Source organism: Saccopteryx bilineata, chromosome 3 (genome assembly GCF_036850765.1).
Source record: "Saccopteryx bilineata isolate mSacBil1 chromosome 3, mSacBil1_pri_phased_curated, whole genome shotgun sequence".
NCBI classification, from domain to species: Eukaryota; Metazoa; Chordata; class Mammalia; order Chiroptera; family Emballonuridae; genus Saccopteryx; species Saccopteryx bilineata.
Genome location: NC_089492.1, coordinates 215,766,315 through 215,785,924, shown reverse-complemented (window position 1 = coordinate 215,785,924; position 19,610 = coordinate 215,766,315). Strand labels below are relative to the sequence as shown.

General features: G+C 35.4%; 1 protein-coding gene across 4 annotated transcripts in view; it reads right to left on the bottom strand.

Moving 5' to 3' along the window:
• Positions 1-19,610, bottom strand: part of TTLL7 (tubulin tyrosine ligase like 7) — a 179,480-nt gene that overhangs the window by 113,118 nt on the left and 46,752 nt on the right. For 3 of the 4 annotated variants that reach the window (XR_010730428.1, XM_066268804.1, XM_066268805.1), the window contains 5 exons: positions 14,471-14,678; positions 14,130-14,261; positions 11,659-11,780; positions 10,760-10,827; positions 4,835-4,993 (listed from right to left, as the gene is read on the bottom strand). Coding sequence is in view for 3 of the 4 variants with exons in the window: in XM_066268804.1 (XP_066124901.1) it covers positions 4,835-4,993; positions 10,760-10,827; positions 11,659-11,780; positions 14,130-14,261; positions 14,471-14,495 (506 nt within the window). In the remaining variant the exon portion in view is untranslated. The remainder of the gene's footprint in view (positions 1-4,834; positions 4,994-10,759; positions 10,828-11,658; positions 11,781-14,129; positions 14,262-14,470; positions 14,679-19,610) is intronic. The other variant, XM_066268806.1, reaches the window with a different exon arrangement.

The following is a 19,610-nucleotide window of genomic DNA, read 5'->3' as shown; positions in this document are numbered from 1 at the left end:
TCATAAAGATCAGAGTGGAAATAAATGACATAGAAGCTAAAGAAACAATACAGAGGATCAATGAAACCAAGAGCTGCTTCTTTGAAAGGGTAAACAAGATCGATGAACCTTTAACAAGACTCACCAAGAAAAGAAGAGAGAGGACTCAAATAAATAAAATTAGAAATGAGGATGCAGAAGTAACGGACACAGCAGAAACACAAAGGATTATAAGAAAATACTATGAAGAACAGTATGCCAAAAAATTAAACAATGTAGGTGAAATGGACAAATTCCTTGATACATAATTTTTCAAAAATCAATCTGGAAGAATCAGAAAACCTAAAAAGACCGATTACAACAAAAGATGTCAAAATACTTATCACAAAGCTTAAACAAACAGAACTCCTGGGCCCGATGGCTTCACTAGTAAATTCTATCAAATATTCAAAGAAGAACTAACTCCTATCCTTTTCAAGCTATTTCAAAAAATTCAGGAGGATGAAACACTTCCAAGTGTCTTTTATGAGGCGAGCATAATTCTGATTCCAAAACTAGGCAAAGACAACACAAAGAAAGAAAATTATAGGCCAATAACCCTGATGAATTTAGATGTTAAAATCCTCAAGAAAATATTAGCTAACCAGATCCAGCAATACTGAAAAAAATCATACATCATGATCAAGTGGGATTTATTCTGGGGAGGCAAGGACTGTACAACATTCTTAAATCAATTAATGTGATTCACCACATAAAAAAAAGGAAGGAAAAAAACTACATGATAATTTCAATCAATGCAGAAATAGAATTTGATAAAATCCAGCACTCATTTGTGATCAAAACTCTTAGCAAAGTGGGAATACAGGGAACATACCTCAACAGGATGAAAGCCATCTATGAGAAACCCACAGCCAACATTATAATTAATGAACAAATATTAAAAGTAATTCCCCTAAAATCAGGAACAAAGCAGGAGTGCCCCCTTTCACCACTCTTATTCAACATAGTTCTGGAAGTCCTAGCCACAGCAATCAGACAAGAAGAAGAAATAAAAGGCATACAAATTGGAAAAGAAGTAAAACTACCATTATTTGCAGATGATATAATACTGTATATAGAAAACCCTAAAGTCTCAGTCAAAAAACTACTGGACATAATAAACAAATTCAGCAAGGTGGCAGGATATAAAATTAATACACAGAGAAATTAGAGGCATTTTTATACACAAACAATGAACTGTCAGAAAGAGAAATTAAGGAAACAATCAACTTCACTATTGCAAAAAAAATAATAAAGTACCTAGGAGTAAATTTAACCAAGGAGGTTAAAGACTTGTACTCAGAAAATTATAAAACATTGATAAAAGAAATCAAGGAAGATACAAACAAGTGGAAGCATAGGAATAATAAACATAATTAAAATGTCTATATTACCCAAAGCAATTTATAAATTCAATGCAATGCCAATTAAAATAGCAATGACATACTTCAAAGATATAGAACACATATTCCAAAAATTTATATGGAACCAAAACAGAACACGAATATCCTCAGCAATCTTGAAAAAGAAGAATAAAGTGGGAAGTATCACACTTGCTGATATCAAGTTACACTACAAGGCCATTGTACTCAAAACAGCTTGGTAGTGGCATAAGAACAGGCATATAGATCAATGGAACAGAACAGAGAATCCAGAAATAAACCCATATCTTTAAGAACAATTGATATTTGATAAATGAGGTAAGAGCATACAGTGGAGTAAAGACAGCCTCTTTAACAAATGGTGTTGGGAAAACTGGACAGCTACCTGCAAAAAAATAAAAGTAGACCACCAACTTACACCATGCACAAAAATAAACTCAAAATGGATAAAGGACTTAAATGTAAATCGTGAAACTATAAGTATCCTAGAAGAAAACTTAGGTAATAAGCTCACCAACGTCTCTCGCAGCAATATCTTTGCTGAATTATCTCCACAGAAAATGAAATAAAAGAGAGGATAAACAAATGGGACTATATCAAACTAAAAAGCTTTTGCACAGCTAAAGACAATATGAACAGAATCAAAAGAGAAATCACACAATGGAAGAACATATTCGACAATACATCTGATAAAAGATTAATAACCAAAATTTATAAAGAACTTGTAAAACTCAACACTAGGAACATAATCCAATCAAAAAATGGGCACAAGAAATGAATAGACACTTCTCCAAAGAGAACATACAGATGGCCAATAGACAAATGAAAAAATGTTCAACATCACTAATCATTAGAGAAATGCAAATTAAAACCACAATGAGATACCACCTCACACCAATCAGAATGGCGCTCATTGACAAAACAACACATGATAGGTGCTGGTGAGAATGTGGAGAAAGGGGAACCCTCCTGCACTGTTGGTAGGAATGCAGACTGGTGCAGCCACTGTGGATAACAGTATGGAGATTCCTCAAAAAATTAGAAATGGAACTGCCCTTTGACCCAGCCATCCCACTTATAGGAATATACCCCAAGGACACCATATCACCGACTGAAAAAAAGAAATGCACCACCATATTTATGGCAGCCTTGTTCACAATAGCAAAGATCTGGAAACAGCCCAAGTGTCTGTAAGTGGATGAGTGGATTAAAAAGCGGTGGTACATATATACAATGGAATACTATGGGGCTATGAAAAAGAAGGAAATATTACCTTTTGCAACAATATGGAGGGACCTGGAAACTATTATGTTGAGTGAAATAAGCCAGGCAGAGAAAGAAAAATATCATATGACCTCACTCATTTGAGGAATCCAAGGAATAATGAGAACTGAGGAACAGAACTGAGACCGAGGAGAGATCAAAGGGACCAGAGGAAAAGAGGATAGAGGGAAAGGGGATGATAGGATGGGATAAGCCTGAAGGGAAGGGGGGAGGGCGCTGTAGGGAGGGGGGAAAGGGAGATGTTGAGGGGAATAGGGGGGAGGGGGATGCATTCAGGGTGACCCTAGAATCTATGTAAACACAACTAATTAAATAAAAATAAAATAAAAAAACAGGAATTGGCACAATGTATCTTTCTTAAAAAATGATACAACTATATGCTGTCCACAAGAGATTCATTTAAATCCAAAGTCTCAAATAGGTTGATAGTGAACAACTGAAAGGATATTTCATGCAAAAAAGTAACCAAAATGAACTGGGTTGGCTATACTAGTATCAGACAAAATAGACTCTAAGATAAAAATTACTACAAAAGACAAAGAAAAACAGTATATAATGAAGTTTAAACAGTCAATGCACCAAGAAGATATAATAATTATAAACTTATATGCACCTAACAACAGAGCTCCAAAACACATGAAGCAAAACTGATAGAACTGAAAGGAGATATAGATAATCCAAGAATAACAGTAGGAGTCTTTAGTACCCCATTTTCAACAATGGCGAGGACAACCAAACAAAGATCAACAAGGAAATAGATATATTCCACAGACAACAGCAGTATCCTACACCTGTTCACTGTATTACATAAGACAAAAACCATGGCAGCACAGCATGCACAGTATGCGTTTTCAGCTATTTTTTTACACTATTGTCAAGTCAGATTAATACTTATAATGTTTTACCATTAAGTAAAGACATATAGAAATACAAATTTAACATTAATTTTTTAACACTTAAATTGAGAAAAATGTGAAATTCAGTTATACTCCCCAAAATTTTTCCTTTGATACTAACAAACAGCAAACCAACTTTATATTAAATAATTAGTACAAAGTTCCTACTAATACTATGTTTATTTTTTAAATTATTAAACCACAGTTAAAAATAATGTCTAATCAAATTATGACTGAAAATGAAATTTGTTGAACAATAATTTATGTGGCAGCTATATTTCCAAATATCTTTTCTCCCCAAGCATTTAAAACAGAAGATTAAAATGACTAATAAGCTTATATTAAAAGCAGACTCAGTCACATTTTTTTAAGTACATTGCAGAAAACTAACATAAGAAAGCAAAAGAAAACAGGAATATAAATTGTATATTCTATTCTTAGCTAGCATGTCTAATTCCTGGTGTTTTAGCTTAATGTATACTACTAATTATTAATCTAATTACCATGGCTACATAAAGATGAAAACTTATATGTAACATAAAGAAGATACATGTGAGAGTAACACTCTTTCCATTTCTTTCTCTAAATTAAATTAGCTTAATGGTATTCACTGAATTTTATTCTCCAAAATTACTTTAAAATTATTATCTTTCCTTAGTGGGAGGAAGGGAGATAGAGAGATAGACTCCCACATGTATCACTACTGGAATCTACCCAGCAACCCTTGTCTGGGGCTGACACTTTGATCAACCTCACTATCCTCAGCACCTGAGGCTGACATTTGAACCAACCAAGCAACTGGCTATGAGAAGGGAAGAGAGGGAAGGGGGAGCAGGAGTGGAAGAGAAACAAATGGGCTCTTCTCATAAGTGCCCTGACTGGGGATCAAACCCGGAATATCCGCATGCTGGGCCGACACTCTATCCACTAACCTAACTGGCCAGGGCCAACTCTAAAACTATTAAAAATGTAAATTTTATATTTAAAAAAATAGAAAACATCTTTTTTCCTCTATTTTGTTATCTTCTACTAAAGTATTACAAACTGTTGATTTAATTTTAAATTGAATTACGGAAGCCTGAGGGACAGAGTAAAAGGACTCATTAAATACTTAGTTCCAAAAAAGCAATAGTGAGAAACCTCTTTTATTATATTGTTTATATTAGTATTCAACCATAAGTAAATGCTCACATACATTTATTCTCCCCACCTCCTAATTTTTTAAAATATATTTTGCAGGTGAAAAATACCTACCCATGACCCATTGCACCATTAGCTGGTTTTACTATAAAAGTTTTCTGCTTTTTTTTTTTCTTCAATTCTTTCATATAGTTCCGGAATTGAGTATATTCAGCAGGGAAAATCCATGTTCGAGGAACAAAGGTATAATCCAGAGGCCGGGACTTGATCATTCTGTAAGTTAGAGATAATATAAAAAGTAATTTCTATTCAAACTTTTCTAAATTTTCTTTCCATGATACTGACATTTACTGCAGCAATTTAAATCTTTCTATTCATTTATTGATTCATTCAGCAAATGTCTATTAATCATCTACCATCATCTACTATGTACTAGGAACTATTCTAGACACTGGGGATACATCAGTGTGAAAAATAGACACAGTTCTTTGTCCTATGTACTAATTTACATATTAGTAGATCAAACATATATTTGAGTATACACTATGTGCGAGGCACTGGGGATATTAAGTTAATATGATCTCTTCCCTGAGAAATTTATATATGTTATTAATTAAATATAATGTGATAGATGCAATAAAGGTAATACAAGGCAAGATAACATGGAGAGTCACTAACTCAGCCTCAGGTTGAGGATGGGCAGGAAATGGCTCACGGTCAAGGGCGATTTATATTGTATCTTTAAAGATGATTTTGAGTCCTCTGGGTTACCCAGAGGGAGCAGTTTTGAATGCCTTTTACTGCAATGTTTCCTGGAGTTCTAACTCCTTTTCTGAGAAAACTATGTGAAGCCGTGATTTAGCAGAGGTTCCGTTCATATGAACTATATGTGCTTATAAATATAGTTTTATGGCTACAACACAGGTCCTAATAGTCTTTGCATTTGCTACAAATCAGGCTGCCTATTTGCTACATAACTTAAAGATAATAATCAGTAAAAAATGTTTCCTTTTGGTGAATCCCAAATGTTAACCATTTTGTATATATAGACTCCCAATAAAAATTAATTAGGAGAAGCATTTTAAACTATTATCTATTTTTAAAAGTCTGACTGTTTCAAAAAAGGGTTTTTAAACATAAATGTATATAAGTCTTTTATAGATGAGCAGATATTGTCTCAAGATAAAACTAGTAAAAACTAAAATGGAATCATAGCATATAGTATGCAGAAAGGTAGGGCCTAAATTATAAGACTAGAGATAAGAAATGCATAAGCCACTTGGCCTCCGCAACTGGAAGTTCATATAGCTACCATATTTCAAGTATTCTTTCAAGAGAACCCAGTAAAAAAGTTATGTTTCCATTATGAGAAGGGATATAATTACCAACCCCATGTGTCAAACCCAGAATAAGCCAACAAGCTAAATAATTTCAGTACAAAATATGCTAACACTGACTGATTTGAAACACATCTAAAGAAAGCACAATAAAAATGCTAGTATCTTTGTTTCTATTTCCAATACCTTTCCATGTTTTTATTATATTTTTAACAATTTTATAAAATTAGACCAAGTTAAAGCTTTAATTAGAACAATATAGTTTAAAACTAACCATGTAGTATTTATGAATAACACCCACATATATTCTTTTTTTATTATTATTCATTTTTAGAGATGAGAGAGAGACAGAGAGAGAGAAGGGGGGAGGAGCTGGAAGCATCAACTCCCATATGTGCCTTGACCAGGCAAGCACAGGGCTTTGAACCGGCAACCTCAGCATTTCCAGGTTGACGCTTTACCCACTGCGCCACCACAGGTCAGGCACATATATTCTTATAAAAAATTAAAGTGTACATATATTCAAGAGAAGTACTTTATTCCATTTAGGCAATCTAACACAAATCATTTAATGTGAAAACAAAACTTTAAAAAAGACATGTGGTCTCGCTGAGGAATTTAAGAATCTGGGATAATTTCTGTATATTGCTCTGTCATGGATATATTAAATTATATTAAACATGATTTATATAACTATTTTTATATTAGTAAGCCAATATTTTTTCTACTAGATGATTATTTTTTCTTTAAGGAAAATTTCAGGGATAGACTGACAAATTGCCTATTTGCAATAGCCTACTAATGTGTCTAAGGGGGTCTACATTAAATCTCTTACATCTCCCAACCATACAGACTTCTGTACTCTACAAATCAACAAAAATGATCATTTAAAATGTGAATCTTGTCATATTACTAACTTCATCACCCCCTCCTCTCCTATGGCATTTAGAATAAAGACCATAATCTTTATTCTACATGCCGTAGGACATCATCTCTCCCCCATTCCCCATCAGCATCTCTGTGCCCCAGCTGCACGTGGCCTTATTTCAATGTCTTGACTCTTCACGCTTTCGCCTTCCACAAGATCCTTGACCCACGCTATTCTTCCTGCCCAGAGGCTTGTCACCTGCCACCTTCATCAGTAAACTCTTTCTCATCATTTATATTTAGTTCCCATATCACTTCCTCAGAAAACCTCTCCAGTGCCTCCCTAACTTAGAAGTCCTTCACTGTGCACTGATTCAGAACTGTGCATCCTACCTCATAACACGCATCACACAGTGGCAATCCAAAATTATAAAAGCTGTAAGTCTGCTCTTGATCACCTCATGTACCCAGCACAGTGCCAGGCATATAATACATATTTAATAAAGATGTGTAAAGTGAAAATAAACAAATAAAAAACATGGTCAACGAGGTATGCCCTGGGGAAGAAGGGCTGACCTGTCCTTAACTTCATGGGGTATCTAGTCCAGTCAGGGAGCCCGCTATAATGCAAGAAAAGCCACACATAAATAAACACTATGAAGGAAAGCAAAAATCAGGGTGCTCGAGGAAAGTGACAGGATCTATGTCATGTGGCGCCTGTCCTCCCCTCTGGCCTCATCTCCTGCCTTTGCCCTTCCCCGAGTCCCAGCCCCATTGCTCTTCTACTGTCTCTCTCGGTCCCTTGTCTGTTTCTTCTGTACATGCCTTCCAGTTTATATTACAGTCAACTGTATCTTTTAAAAAAAATGTTCAATATTTTAAAGGCAATTCCCTTTACTCTGAAATCCCTTCTTTCTGTAATCCTTATGTTAATCAGTCATAATATCTACACACTATCCTAAGCCAGAAACCTAGGAGCCATCTTGGAAACTTCTTTCCTCATCCCCTTTAATTCTCACATCACAGCAGTTTTCAAGTCCTATCAATTCTATAGCATTTATATTTTTCAGATTTATTTTCTCTTCCCCATTCCCTCTCTATCTCTTTAAGACCAACTAGCCGCTCATTATTTCTCACCTAGACGTCAACAATCGTCTTCTCCAGGGCTTTCTCCTTCTAGTCCAAGGGTAGTCAACCTTTTTATACCTACCGCCCACTTTTGTATCTCTGTTAGTAGTAAAATTTTCTAACCGCCCACCGGTTCCACAGTAATGATGATTTATAAAGTAGGGGAGTAACTTTACTTTATAAAATTTATAAAGCAGAGTTACAGCAAGTTAAAGCATATAATAATAATTACTTACCAAGTACTTTATGTCAGATTTTCGCTAAGTTTGGCAGAATAAATCTTTATGAAATAACTTACTATAGTTAAATTTATCTTTTTATTTATACTTTGGTTGCTCCACTACCATCCACCATGAAAGCTGGAACGCCCAATAGTGGGTGGTAAGGACCAGGTTGACTACTACTGCTCTAGTCTTACCTTCACTGAATTATCTACATTGCTCCCAAAATCATCTAAAACATACTATTTCTCTGTATAAACCCATTAAATAACTCCTATTTCTCTCAGGATAAACAAAATGTTTGCTGAGTAAAGAGATTAGAGAATCAATGATTAAATAAAATGTAACAACATGGCATACACAGCCTGGCCTTCGCATTCTCTCTAGCATCGTCTCAGGCTGAGCTTCCCAACATCCTACATAACCATAGAAACAGCTTAAAGTTCCCCAAAACAATTACATTGCTTGAAGTCTACATATATTTTCTCCAACTGTTGTCTTTGCCTTCAACATCCTTGCCTTCTTCACAAAGAGTGAAATCTTACTTCAATATTCACTCATATTTAATTTCTCCAGATAGCCTTCCCTAGCCCCCCACAAAAAATGTCTCACTATCTTAGCACTGGCAACCGGTATTGTACGTGTCAGTCTTTCTCCCCTACCAAAATGGGAGTTCTAGACAGGAACCAGGCCTTATTTATCTTGTTTACTTCAAAGTTAGAGCATAAAACAGACATGCAAAAAATATTTGTTGAGTGCTAGGCAGACACTAGACCTTATTTTCCTTTTTTACTTCAAAGTTACCAGTATCTAGGGGATAAAACAGACATTTAAAACTATTTGTTGAATGAATGGATGTATAAGCTTTCACACAGATACATATAGCTATTTCTTTTTTTTTTTTTTTAATGGTTATTTTATTTTATTTTTTACAGAGACAGAGATTCAGAGGGAGGGATAGACAGGAACAGACAGACAGGAACGGAGAGATGAGAAGCATCAATCATTAGTTTTTCGTTGCACGTTGTGACACCTTAGTTGTTCATTGCTTGCTTTCTCATATGTGCCTTGACCGTGGGCCTTCAGCAGACGGAGTAACCCCTTGCTTGAGCCAGCGACCTTGGGTCCAAGCTTGTGAGCTTTGCTCAAACCAGATGAGCTCACGCTCAAGCTGGCGACCTAGGGGTCTCGAACCTGGGTCCTCTGCATCACAGTCCGACGCTCTATCCACTGCGCCACTGCCTGGTCAGGCCATATAGCTATTTCTTGACACACAGTTCTACTAACCTTTCTCTGTGAAAGAGATGTCTTTTAAAATGTTTTTTCTCAATTTAACACTCAACTTTCTTAAACTAAAAAAATCTAATCAGGCCCTGGCCGGCTAGCTCAGTGGTGGAGCGTCGGCCCAGGGTGTGGAAGTCCCATGTTCGATTGTTGACCAAGGCACACAGAAGAAGCACCCATCTGCTTCTCTACCATTCCCTCTCTACTTTCTCTCTATCTCTTTCCCTCCTGCAGCCAAGGCTCCACTGGAGCAAAGTTGGCCTGGGCTCTGAGGATGGCTCCATGGCCTCTGCCTCAGGTGCTAGAATGGCTCTGGTTGCAACAGAGCAATGCCCTGGATGGGCAGAGCATCGCCCCCTAGCAGGCTTTGCTGGGTAGATCCCAGTTGGGTGCATGCAGGAGTCTGTCTCTCTACCTTCTTGCTTTTCACTTCAGAAAAACACACACACACACAAAAATCTAATCAACAGAAGTATAAATTGTGAAAAAATTCTGTAATTCATTCAGTACTTTGAGTACCTAGGAACAGTTTTCCCCATGAAAACAGATTGTCAGTCTAAACAGTGGTGTCAAAAATAAATATCCATGCATATGTCCCTTGGATGGACATATCCCAGGGGTGGGAAAGGCAAAAGTAGGTTTACAGTTGTTCTTATGGAAAATAATGCAATAATTAATAAATACAAGAATAAACTGTTTCGTGTACACACAACTGTAAACCTGCTTTTACCCCACCCCATCTGCATGTGGTTTATGTGTGTGTGTGTGCACATAAGCATCTACTACAGTGCCTAACACATATTAGATGCTCAATAAACAGTTATATGAACACACACACACACACACACACACACACAGCAATAATGCAGCAGATTAGTTCCTGCAAGGCTTAACTGAAAATAAATAAGTACATATTGAATACAAGTGAAAATAACTCTGAAGTTGTGGAAACCGAGATTCTGCTCCAGCTCTGCTGTGAACTAGTTGTCCAGCTTTATACAAGACACTCCTCTGACCTTTAGTTACCTCCCTCCATAAAGTGTAGATAGAACCAGAGAACTTTTAAGACCCTCCTAGCTCTAAAATTCTCTCTTCCATCAGAGTATCATTTCAAATCAATGTAACTTTGTGAAAAATACTACTATAATATTCAAAATGTAAATTTCAACAAGTTTATTCTGTTACAAGAAAATGAAGTTTACTTGGTCATATTTCTTGCTAAGAAATCCTTCCTACAGATCTCCCCCATTCCTGGAAAATGGTTGATCCTCTGGAAAATAAAAAGGTAAACATTAATATTCTCATTGATTTAATGAATACATTCATTTATACTATAATACAGTTACCACCATGCTTTAAGTTTTTTGTTTTAATAAACTGACATTAGTGTAAAATATTTCATTTAAATGGCCTAAAATGAATTAAAGAATCTATAAAAATCAGATAATAAAATTGCACAATTCTAAAGAAATCAGAAAAGGATGTTTTATAGACATTAAAGTTATAATTTATGTGTTGAATAACTGGTAGTTCACTATTGAAATTATCGTTGGCATTCTAGATTTACTGCACTCATTAAGATAAGCATTGTAGAAAAGCCCGTGAAAATGGATTTATTTGTTCTCTACAGTAAATTCTGTATTAGCCTTTATACTGAGAGGAAGAACTATACAAATTGTCAATTGCTTAAAATTCCATTCTTTGATTTTTTTAAGATAAGTTTGTGTCATATCCTAAAAATTAAAAAAAAAAAAAAGAAACCAGATGTATAACTAAAATCACAAGGTATTTCCATGTTGTGATCTCCCTACATAATCAATTCCACATCACTTGGCTTTAAGCACAATGCAAAGCACCAGCCTAGGAAAAGGTGCTTCTATCAATTCTTGCTTAAAGATGGAAAAAGGTTAAAAGTTACATCTGAAAGGATGCAGGCTTCACGCAGAGTCAGTACAACTGGACAGCAACAAAGCAGCCTATTCAGGTAAGGTAGAACTAAAATTAAATACGTCAAACATATTAAAAACCCTACCCTAAAGAAAATTATGAGAAAATTTATATAACTCTCCTAGTGGCCAATAATTAGTCAAAAATACTCCACCTGGTAATTTTGAAGCTCTGCAATCTTCTCCTGCTGAACTGCAGAATCACACCATATAAGGTTACTTGTTTCATCCTCATCTGGGGTTTTCATAAATCCCATTTCATCTATTACTAAACGAACTGCAAGGAAATGGTTAAGTTAAAGCACAATTAAAACACTGCAGAAATATATTCAATGGGGAAACATTTTGGATATATGTAAATTTTAGCTCGAAGTGTTTAACTGGAAAAACATCCATTAGTTATAGCATAACCTGATTTTGAGTCACAACAATTCATCTAGGGTAAAATTATACTCAACAGTAACCGACAGCTGTTTTTAGGTTGCACCCCAAACCCTTTGTTTCTATCCACCATGACTTAACAGGTGCACAACACTGTGAAAGAGCTTAGTGATTCCTCATGGCACAAGGAAAACATCTGCACAGCTGAGACAACACCTCTATCAGGAAAATGTACTTTTCCTGGCTTTTTCATGACCTTGGGCTACAAACAAAACAGAAAAGGTAAAAATAGCCCCTGGTCATTAGATCATTAGACCTAAGCTATACTTTCCACCTCTCTCGTTCAAATTATTTTTAGCAGTTAAAACCCAGTCAGCATGTTGACTCAGGAAACAAAATAATAATGTAGAATTCACTGCAGAGATTTGAAAACTGGCCCTCCTATCTGTCCCAAACCCTCTCATCCTACTGAAAATAATTTATGCTCAGAAGAAAGCTTCCTTTTTAGTACAAACTATTTCTAGATTTTTTCTGATTTAGATATCAAAATTAACATATTGACATTTTTCTTCCAATAAATTTCAAATTCATCCTTATCTACAATAAAGATAAGCAAAATACATAGGATAAATTGTGGGTTCCAACAGATTCTAACAGACTGGTGTATACATACAGCACTGCTTCAGTGTTTTATTTTTAAATGTTTACTTCTACTGGTATCCAATATCAGAGGAGAAATGGTAAAAAGAATTGTCTAAGTTTACTTGGCTCAAGTATGAAACTGATGAGCGAAGACTTGTTCGTCTCAAGTCCTGTGGACTCTTGTTTGTTTCCTGGCTGATGAAAAAGAAAGAACTTTTTATGCAACAGTGCCTAAAACACAGGCATAAAAGAGGGCAGTGATTGGAGTTGGATGAGGTCAGGGAGGGGAATATTGAGCTGAACATGCTGTTTTCCATGAAAGGCTTGGTAAAACTAGGGGTTGTTCTGAAGGCCCAGCTGGGGAAAGGGCTGTTCCTTTGTCATCTGTCACTAACTGTCAGGCAACTCTGGCATCCTGAGGGCTCAGGAGCTGCTGTGCCACCTAGAGTTCCTAGGGAGGGCCAGGGCAAAAGCAACATAGCCTGGAAGACTCCTTTAGCTGCCCACAGGCAGAAAAAACAATGAGGAGGCCAGAACAGCAGCTCAGGAGCAGACCTATTCTTGACTACACAAACACGTTGTCTGGGGCTCTCAGAAATGACTGGGAAGACCTTGAAGAGAGAAATGGAATGAGAATCAGTATGAAGAATACTAATGCAACTTCACCCCACTGAAGACTTCCTAGGAAAGGGAGAGAGAACTACACTTAAACACTGTCCTTTAAATCAAGGTTCCTTATGAACCCCACAAGAACCTTAAAAGTGAGAGCACAAGTTAACACAACTCAGCACTCACCTTTACAGTGGCCACTTTACTCCTGATATTGTCACCCTGGAAAATATGCTGCAGATAAACCCTGAAACTTTCACATCGCACCCGCTAACACCAATGTGCTTAAAATATTTTCCTCTAAGGAACACTCATTAGAATAGACTATTGGAGGACCTCAATTCCACAAAAATATTCCACTGACTGTTGGCAAGTTTTGGTGAATTATTATAAATGAAAATAAGATTCTCAGAGATGAATAAGGGTAAGAAAAATTAACATCCTTGAAGTTCATATAATTTTCCTCAACTCTTTTAATGCAAAATAACTAAGAAAGGAGGAACATTATTTGAGTACATTCTATCCATAACGAGTTTTGCAATGCTGAAATCTTCATTTCAACAAATTAATTCTTATCTTTTCTACATTTGCAGATAATATTTACACACAAAAACCTAGAATTTCATTAATAAAAAGCAGCACCATCTTCAAAAACTTTCTTTAGAAACAGAAATATGTTTTTTTCATAAAAATCTCAAATTTTATACTGTTCATTTTATATCTAACATTTTAATCTGTTTAATGTTCATATTATTTTATACCTGATTTTAACATTAAGTTTAATCAAAATCATCATATTAATAACTAAAGATGTTAGTTTACATTGATGTTCTGTTTATTGACATCTTAAATATTTCATAAAAAATAAAATTTTCTAGAAGGCATTTATAAATTCCCCACATAAAAGATAATGTCTCTCTGAATTTCTACCTTGTCAACATCAAGCTAGTTTTTCCAACAAGTACGAAGATCTCATGATTCTGAGGAGACCTACCAATTTCAAACTTTGTCCCAGCGACGTTTGCTGTAATTGTTTCTTTCTTTTTCTTCTTCCTGACTTGCCTTTCCATTGTGCGTTGATAAGGCAATTCTGTATTCAGATCCAGGGGAGAGGGTCCCTGAATAACTTTAAGAGAAATGTAAACCCACCAAATCTCATTGAAATAACAAAAATTCCATAATAGAGAACACAAATGCCCTCCCGGAAAATGTAAAATTTTAAGTTCTGGTACTTTAAGATTCCCCAATTTTTTTTTTTTAATTCTTAAAAATTATTAGCAGTGACAATCTATAATACAGCTACATTTTGTCATGTGATTAAGTCCATCTGCTTACCTCTCTCTTGAGGCAGAGATGGCATTGTCGCCTGTGTCGATGAGCAGGCGGGTGTGCTCCGTATCACGCTCTCAGGGAATGTGAAAGGCCCGCCGCATTCGCATTCGTCTAAGTAGGATATGGCTCCAAACCACGGACAGTTCCTATCACATTATCTTGGTGGAATACTCAGATTTCAGGGCACTGAAGTTATGGGATAAGAAGATACCTGGAGGGATTTTTTTTAAAAGCCACTTAGAAAACAATCTTTATGAATTTTTTTGAAATCTGCCAATACTGTCCTTTGTAAAAGTCAAGTAAAAATAAAAGTCAATGTAGTCAATCAACAAATATTTCCTCATGAATATTAAACCTTATGCAAAATGCCACGTGAAATGGTTTTCTGTCTTAAAAAATGCAGTCTAGATGAGGAGAGTATACTTAATACTTAAGGTACATACTATATTTACATACAATAAATAACATGCCATACACAAACAATAACAACATTCACTGACATTTACTGAGCACTTACTATCTTAGGATCACTGACACTACTTACCTTTTTAAAAAACTATGAGAAGCTATTATCCCCATCTTATAAATAAGAAAATTGAGCACAGAAAGGAGAAAACTTCACAAAGAAATTAAGTGGAAATTAAAACTAACACCTCTCTGACATCAAAGCCAGTGGGACCCCATACAACCTTCAACCTAAAGCCATAAACTTAACTGCTTTTAAAACAAAACAGTGAAAGAAGTGCCAGGTAGAGGTCCTGTGCTTAGAGAATGCAGGAAAAGGTGTTTCTCTTCATAGTGTGTGTGAAGGGGAAGTAGGGCAGGTAGACTCTAAAATAGATGACATTTGAATTGTGTCTTTAAAACTGAGAGTAATTTTGAAAGGCAGAAAATGTTAGGAGTCATTACTGTGACGATCTTATTCGGGCACACAAGGAAATAAAATAACTATTTTTCAATAAAAGATTTCATTTGATTTGGCTACACCTCAACATGTATATTTCACTTATATTTTCATTTTAGATATCTATATATATGCGCTAGTCTACACTGTCAACTTTCTAATTTCTCCCTTCATATTGTAAGAAATCTTTGAGTTCTATAAAACGTCTCTAAACATAATGGAAAGTATAAAACCTATCACGATAAAGGCATGATATCAAGACCTCCTTTATCAGGATATTATCAGGTTTATTATAAATTAAGAATTAATCAGAAATTTAGCTACATACAATATGACTCATATATATCACCCCCAAATAATCATTATTAAAGAAAATTACAGATTAATTTGTTCTCAGGTATCATTTTTACTAGAATGATTCTCTAGAATAATTCCATCTCAAAACTACAGAAAGATTATTTATTATAGACCAACTGTGTGCCGAATATAAACTATTTTACCTCACTAACAAACCTACAACTACATCATTTTCCTCCATTTTCCAGATATGGGAACTAAGATTAAGTTTAATAAATCAAAGTAACACGACTTATAAATAGAAAACCTAGCCTTTGAGCCCAATTTTGATTATCCTATTCACCTATTCACTAAACCTATTTTCAGATACCACACTAAAATGTCATGTAGATGTGAAAGAAGTTTGCAACACTATTGCTGTACATACTACAAATATGGGTATATTCTGGGAATTCACAATACTTCAAGCTAAACAGTGAAATCACACACACATTAACATTCCTAACCTGATCTCAACTCCAAATTCCAAGCTGGAAATAGACTGGATTACTTTTCAGAATAAAAGCAAGGAGTACTCTATAAAGTTCAGATTGACTTATTTCTGGAAGCTCTGTGATACCTCAGGGAGGTAACTATTTGAGTTGACAAGTCCTTGTCCAACATCTTGTTACTGGAGTAAACAAAGATCCTCTTATGGTAACAGAGTACTTATTACATTGAAAGTAGGTGACAAAGTCAACAGAGTTTGAGAACAATGTTTGCCTAAGTGCACTAACAATAAATTAGTATTTGTCATAGGCTCTAAAAATAGATCTGTTAATGTGGTACATATATACTATGGAATACTACTCAGCCATGAGAAATGATGACATGTTGCCATTTATGACATAGATGGACCTTAAGAACATTATACTGAGTGAAATAGGTAAATCAGAAAAAGCTAAGAACTATATGATTTCACACATAGGTGGGATATAAAACTGGGACTCATGGACATAGATAAAAGTGAAGTGGTTCCCCGGGGGAGGGGATTGAGGGGGAGGGGAAAGGACGTAAAGAGGGACAAATATAAGGTAACAGAAAATGGTTTGACTTTGGGTGATGGGTATACAACATAATCAACAGTTCAAATGCAATAGAGATGTTTACCTGAAACCTATGTACTCTTATTGATCAATGTCAACCCTTTAAATTTAATTTCTGGCTTACATAACAAGCCAAAGAACTTTATTTTACATAGAACTCAAAACTAGAACTGTTATCTCTTCCCTCATCCACACAGAAATTTAAAGGCCTTAAAATTATTCTATCCATATATATGCTTTAATTCTATTATGATTTAGTGAATAACAATGAAGAGTGCTTTAACAAAGTCAAGGACTTGATTCTAGCATTTCAATTCTAATCATTTCACTTTATTCTAAGTAAGAGATTTGAGATGACAGATTGATCACACCACTCAGATAAGCCATGGTTACCTACTTTCCGAAGTAGAAAGCATGTTTCAGTTACTCCTGGAACACTTTAAGCCAATGGTGTCTTAAACTTGGCTGCAAAACTCCAGGAGCTGAGGCTGTGCCCCAGACTCAGGTGGGGCCCCAGCTTCAGTATTATGAAAGCTCTCTGAATGAGTCTAGTATGTAGCCAAGGTTGACAACCTGTGCTGTAAGCACTTAATGGCACAGAAGCAATAGCCATTATAATATGCACATATAAAATTATAAGAAAAAAGCTAAAGAAGAAAACTTTTGTTTCCTATGTAACTATGTAAAAATGGGTCAAATAGGTTCAAATCACTCATAAAATTTCTTATGTCTAGGTTCAACTAAACAAATTTGGAAAAGGAATTAGGAAATCAAGAAATATCAATTTCTAAAAAAAAAAGAAATATCAATTTCTAACAAAGGAACAATGTTATTTTGCAAATAAAGAAACCATTTGCAAAAGGAATCAATTTTCCAAAATTTCATGTAAATGGCAACCTTGAATGTAGAATTAAAGTGCTACCAGGCAAAACAACAGATACACAAAACTCAAACAACAACAAAAATTCCAACACTGGTTTTTTCAGTTCTTCCCATTGAATTTCCACCTATCACTTAAATCCAGATAAATTTCTATTTTTCCCTGAAAGCTTCCTCTGATCATGCCTGAAGAAATTCATATCTCTCTCTTCTGGTCTATCAGAACACTGTCATTTGTACCCTTATAATATCACCTGCCACAAAACCAAGAAGGTAAGTCCATACAGACACTGGTTTTCTCCTATCATGTTCACTCCTCCACTCACAAAGGCTAAAAATACTGTCACTCATTGTGCTCAATAAGCACTTGTACATGAATTTATAGAACTGTACCCCTGAATGAATCGAAGTCACCCTAATAAATACAATTTTTTTAAAATCCATTAATTAGTAACAGCTGTTATAAGAAGTGATCATGGAGCTCTGAGAAGCACATACACTTCATTTATAGTGTATCATTTTTATATTTATAAGTGAAAAAAAGCGAAGTACATAAAAGTTTACATTTGGTGGAAATGATAGAAGAGTAAGTGGAATATGTGCAGAGAGTCGCACTGGCGTGTCGTGGCGGGGGCAGCGCCACGGGAGACTCAGTTTCATGCACACCAGGTAGTGCTCTGTGTGGTGGAACAGAACTCGACAAGTTTGTGTCAACAGTACCGTGTTAATAACAAAAACCATCAAATTTTATATTTCATTTAGATGACAGTATAATATGGTAGAAAGAACACTGAACAAGAAGTCACATTTTTTTGTTTTGTTTTTTAATTTTATTTAGAAAATTAAATTTAAAGGGTTGACATTGATCAATAAGAGTACATAGGTTTCAGGTAAACATCTCTATTGCATTTGAACTGTTGATTATGTTGTATACCCATCACCCAAAGTCAAACCATTTTCTGTTACCTTATATTTGTCCCTCTTTACGTCCTTTCCCCTCCCCCTCAATCCCCTCCCCCGGGGAACCACTTCACTTTTATCTATGTCCATGAGTCCCAGTTTTATATCCCACCTATGTGTGAAATCATATAGTTCTTAGCTTTTTCTGATTTACCTATTTCACTCAGTATAATGTTCTTAAGGTCCATCCATGTCATAAATGGCAACATGTCATCATTTCTCATGGCTGAGTAGTATTCCATAGTATATATGTACCACATCTTCTTTATCCAATCACCTATTGAGGAACATGGTTGTTTCCATGTCTTGGCTACTGTGAATAATGCTGCGATAAACATGGGGATACATGTATCTTTATGTACCAATGTTTTCAAGTTTTGGGGGGCAAATACCCAATAGAGGGGATAGTTGAATCATACGGTAGTTCTATTCTTAATTTTTTGAGGAATCACCGCCATATACTCTTCCATATGGTTGTACTAGTTTACATTCCCATCAACAGTGAATGAGGATTCCTTTTTCTCCACAGCCTCTCCAACACTTGTTATTACCTGTCTTGTTGATAATAGCTCATCTAACAGGTGTGACGGGGTATCTCATTGCAGTTTTGATTTGCATTTCTCTAACAGCTAGTGAAGATGAGCATTTTTTCATGTATCTGTTGGCCATTTCTATATTTTCTTGGGAGAAGTGTCTGTTCAGGTCCTCTCCCCATTTTTTAATTGGATTGTTTGCTGATTTGTTGCTGAGCTGTTTGAGCTCTTTATATATTTTGGATATTAACCCTTTATTGGAGCTATTGTTTGCAAATATCATCTCCCATTTGGTTGGCTGCCTTTTTGCTTTGTTGTTGGTTTCTTTGAATTATTATCCCTTACTCTGCCACTTACCATCTAGATAATTTAATTGCTTAATATGCAGAAGAAAAACATTATTCTTTCCAGCCCTAAAGTCTATGATGCCAACCCATGAGGATAGCATTGTTGACAGTTTTTATGACAAGTAAAAGACATAACAT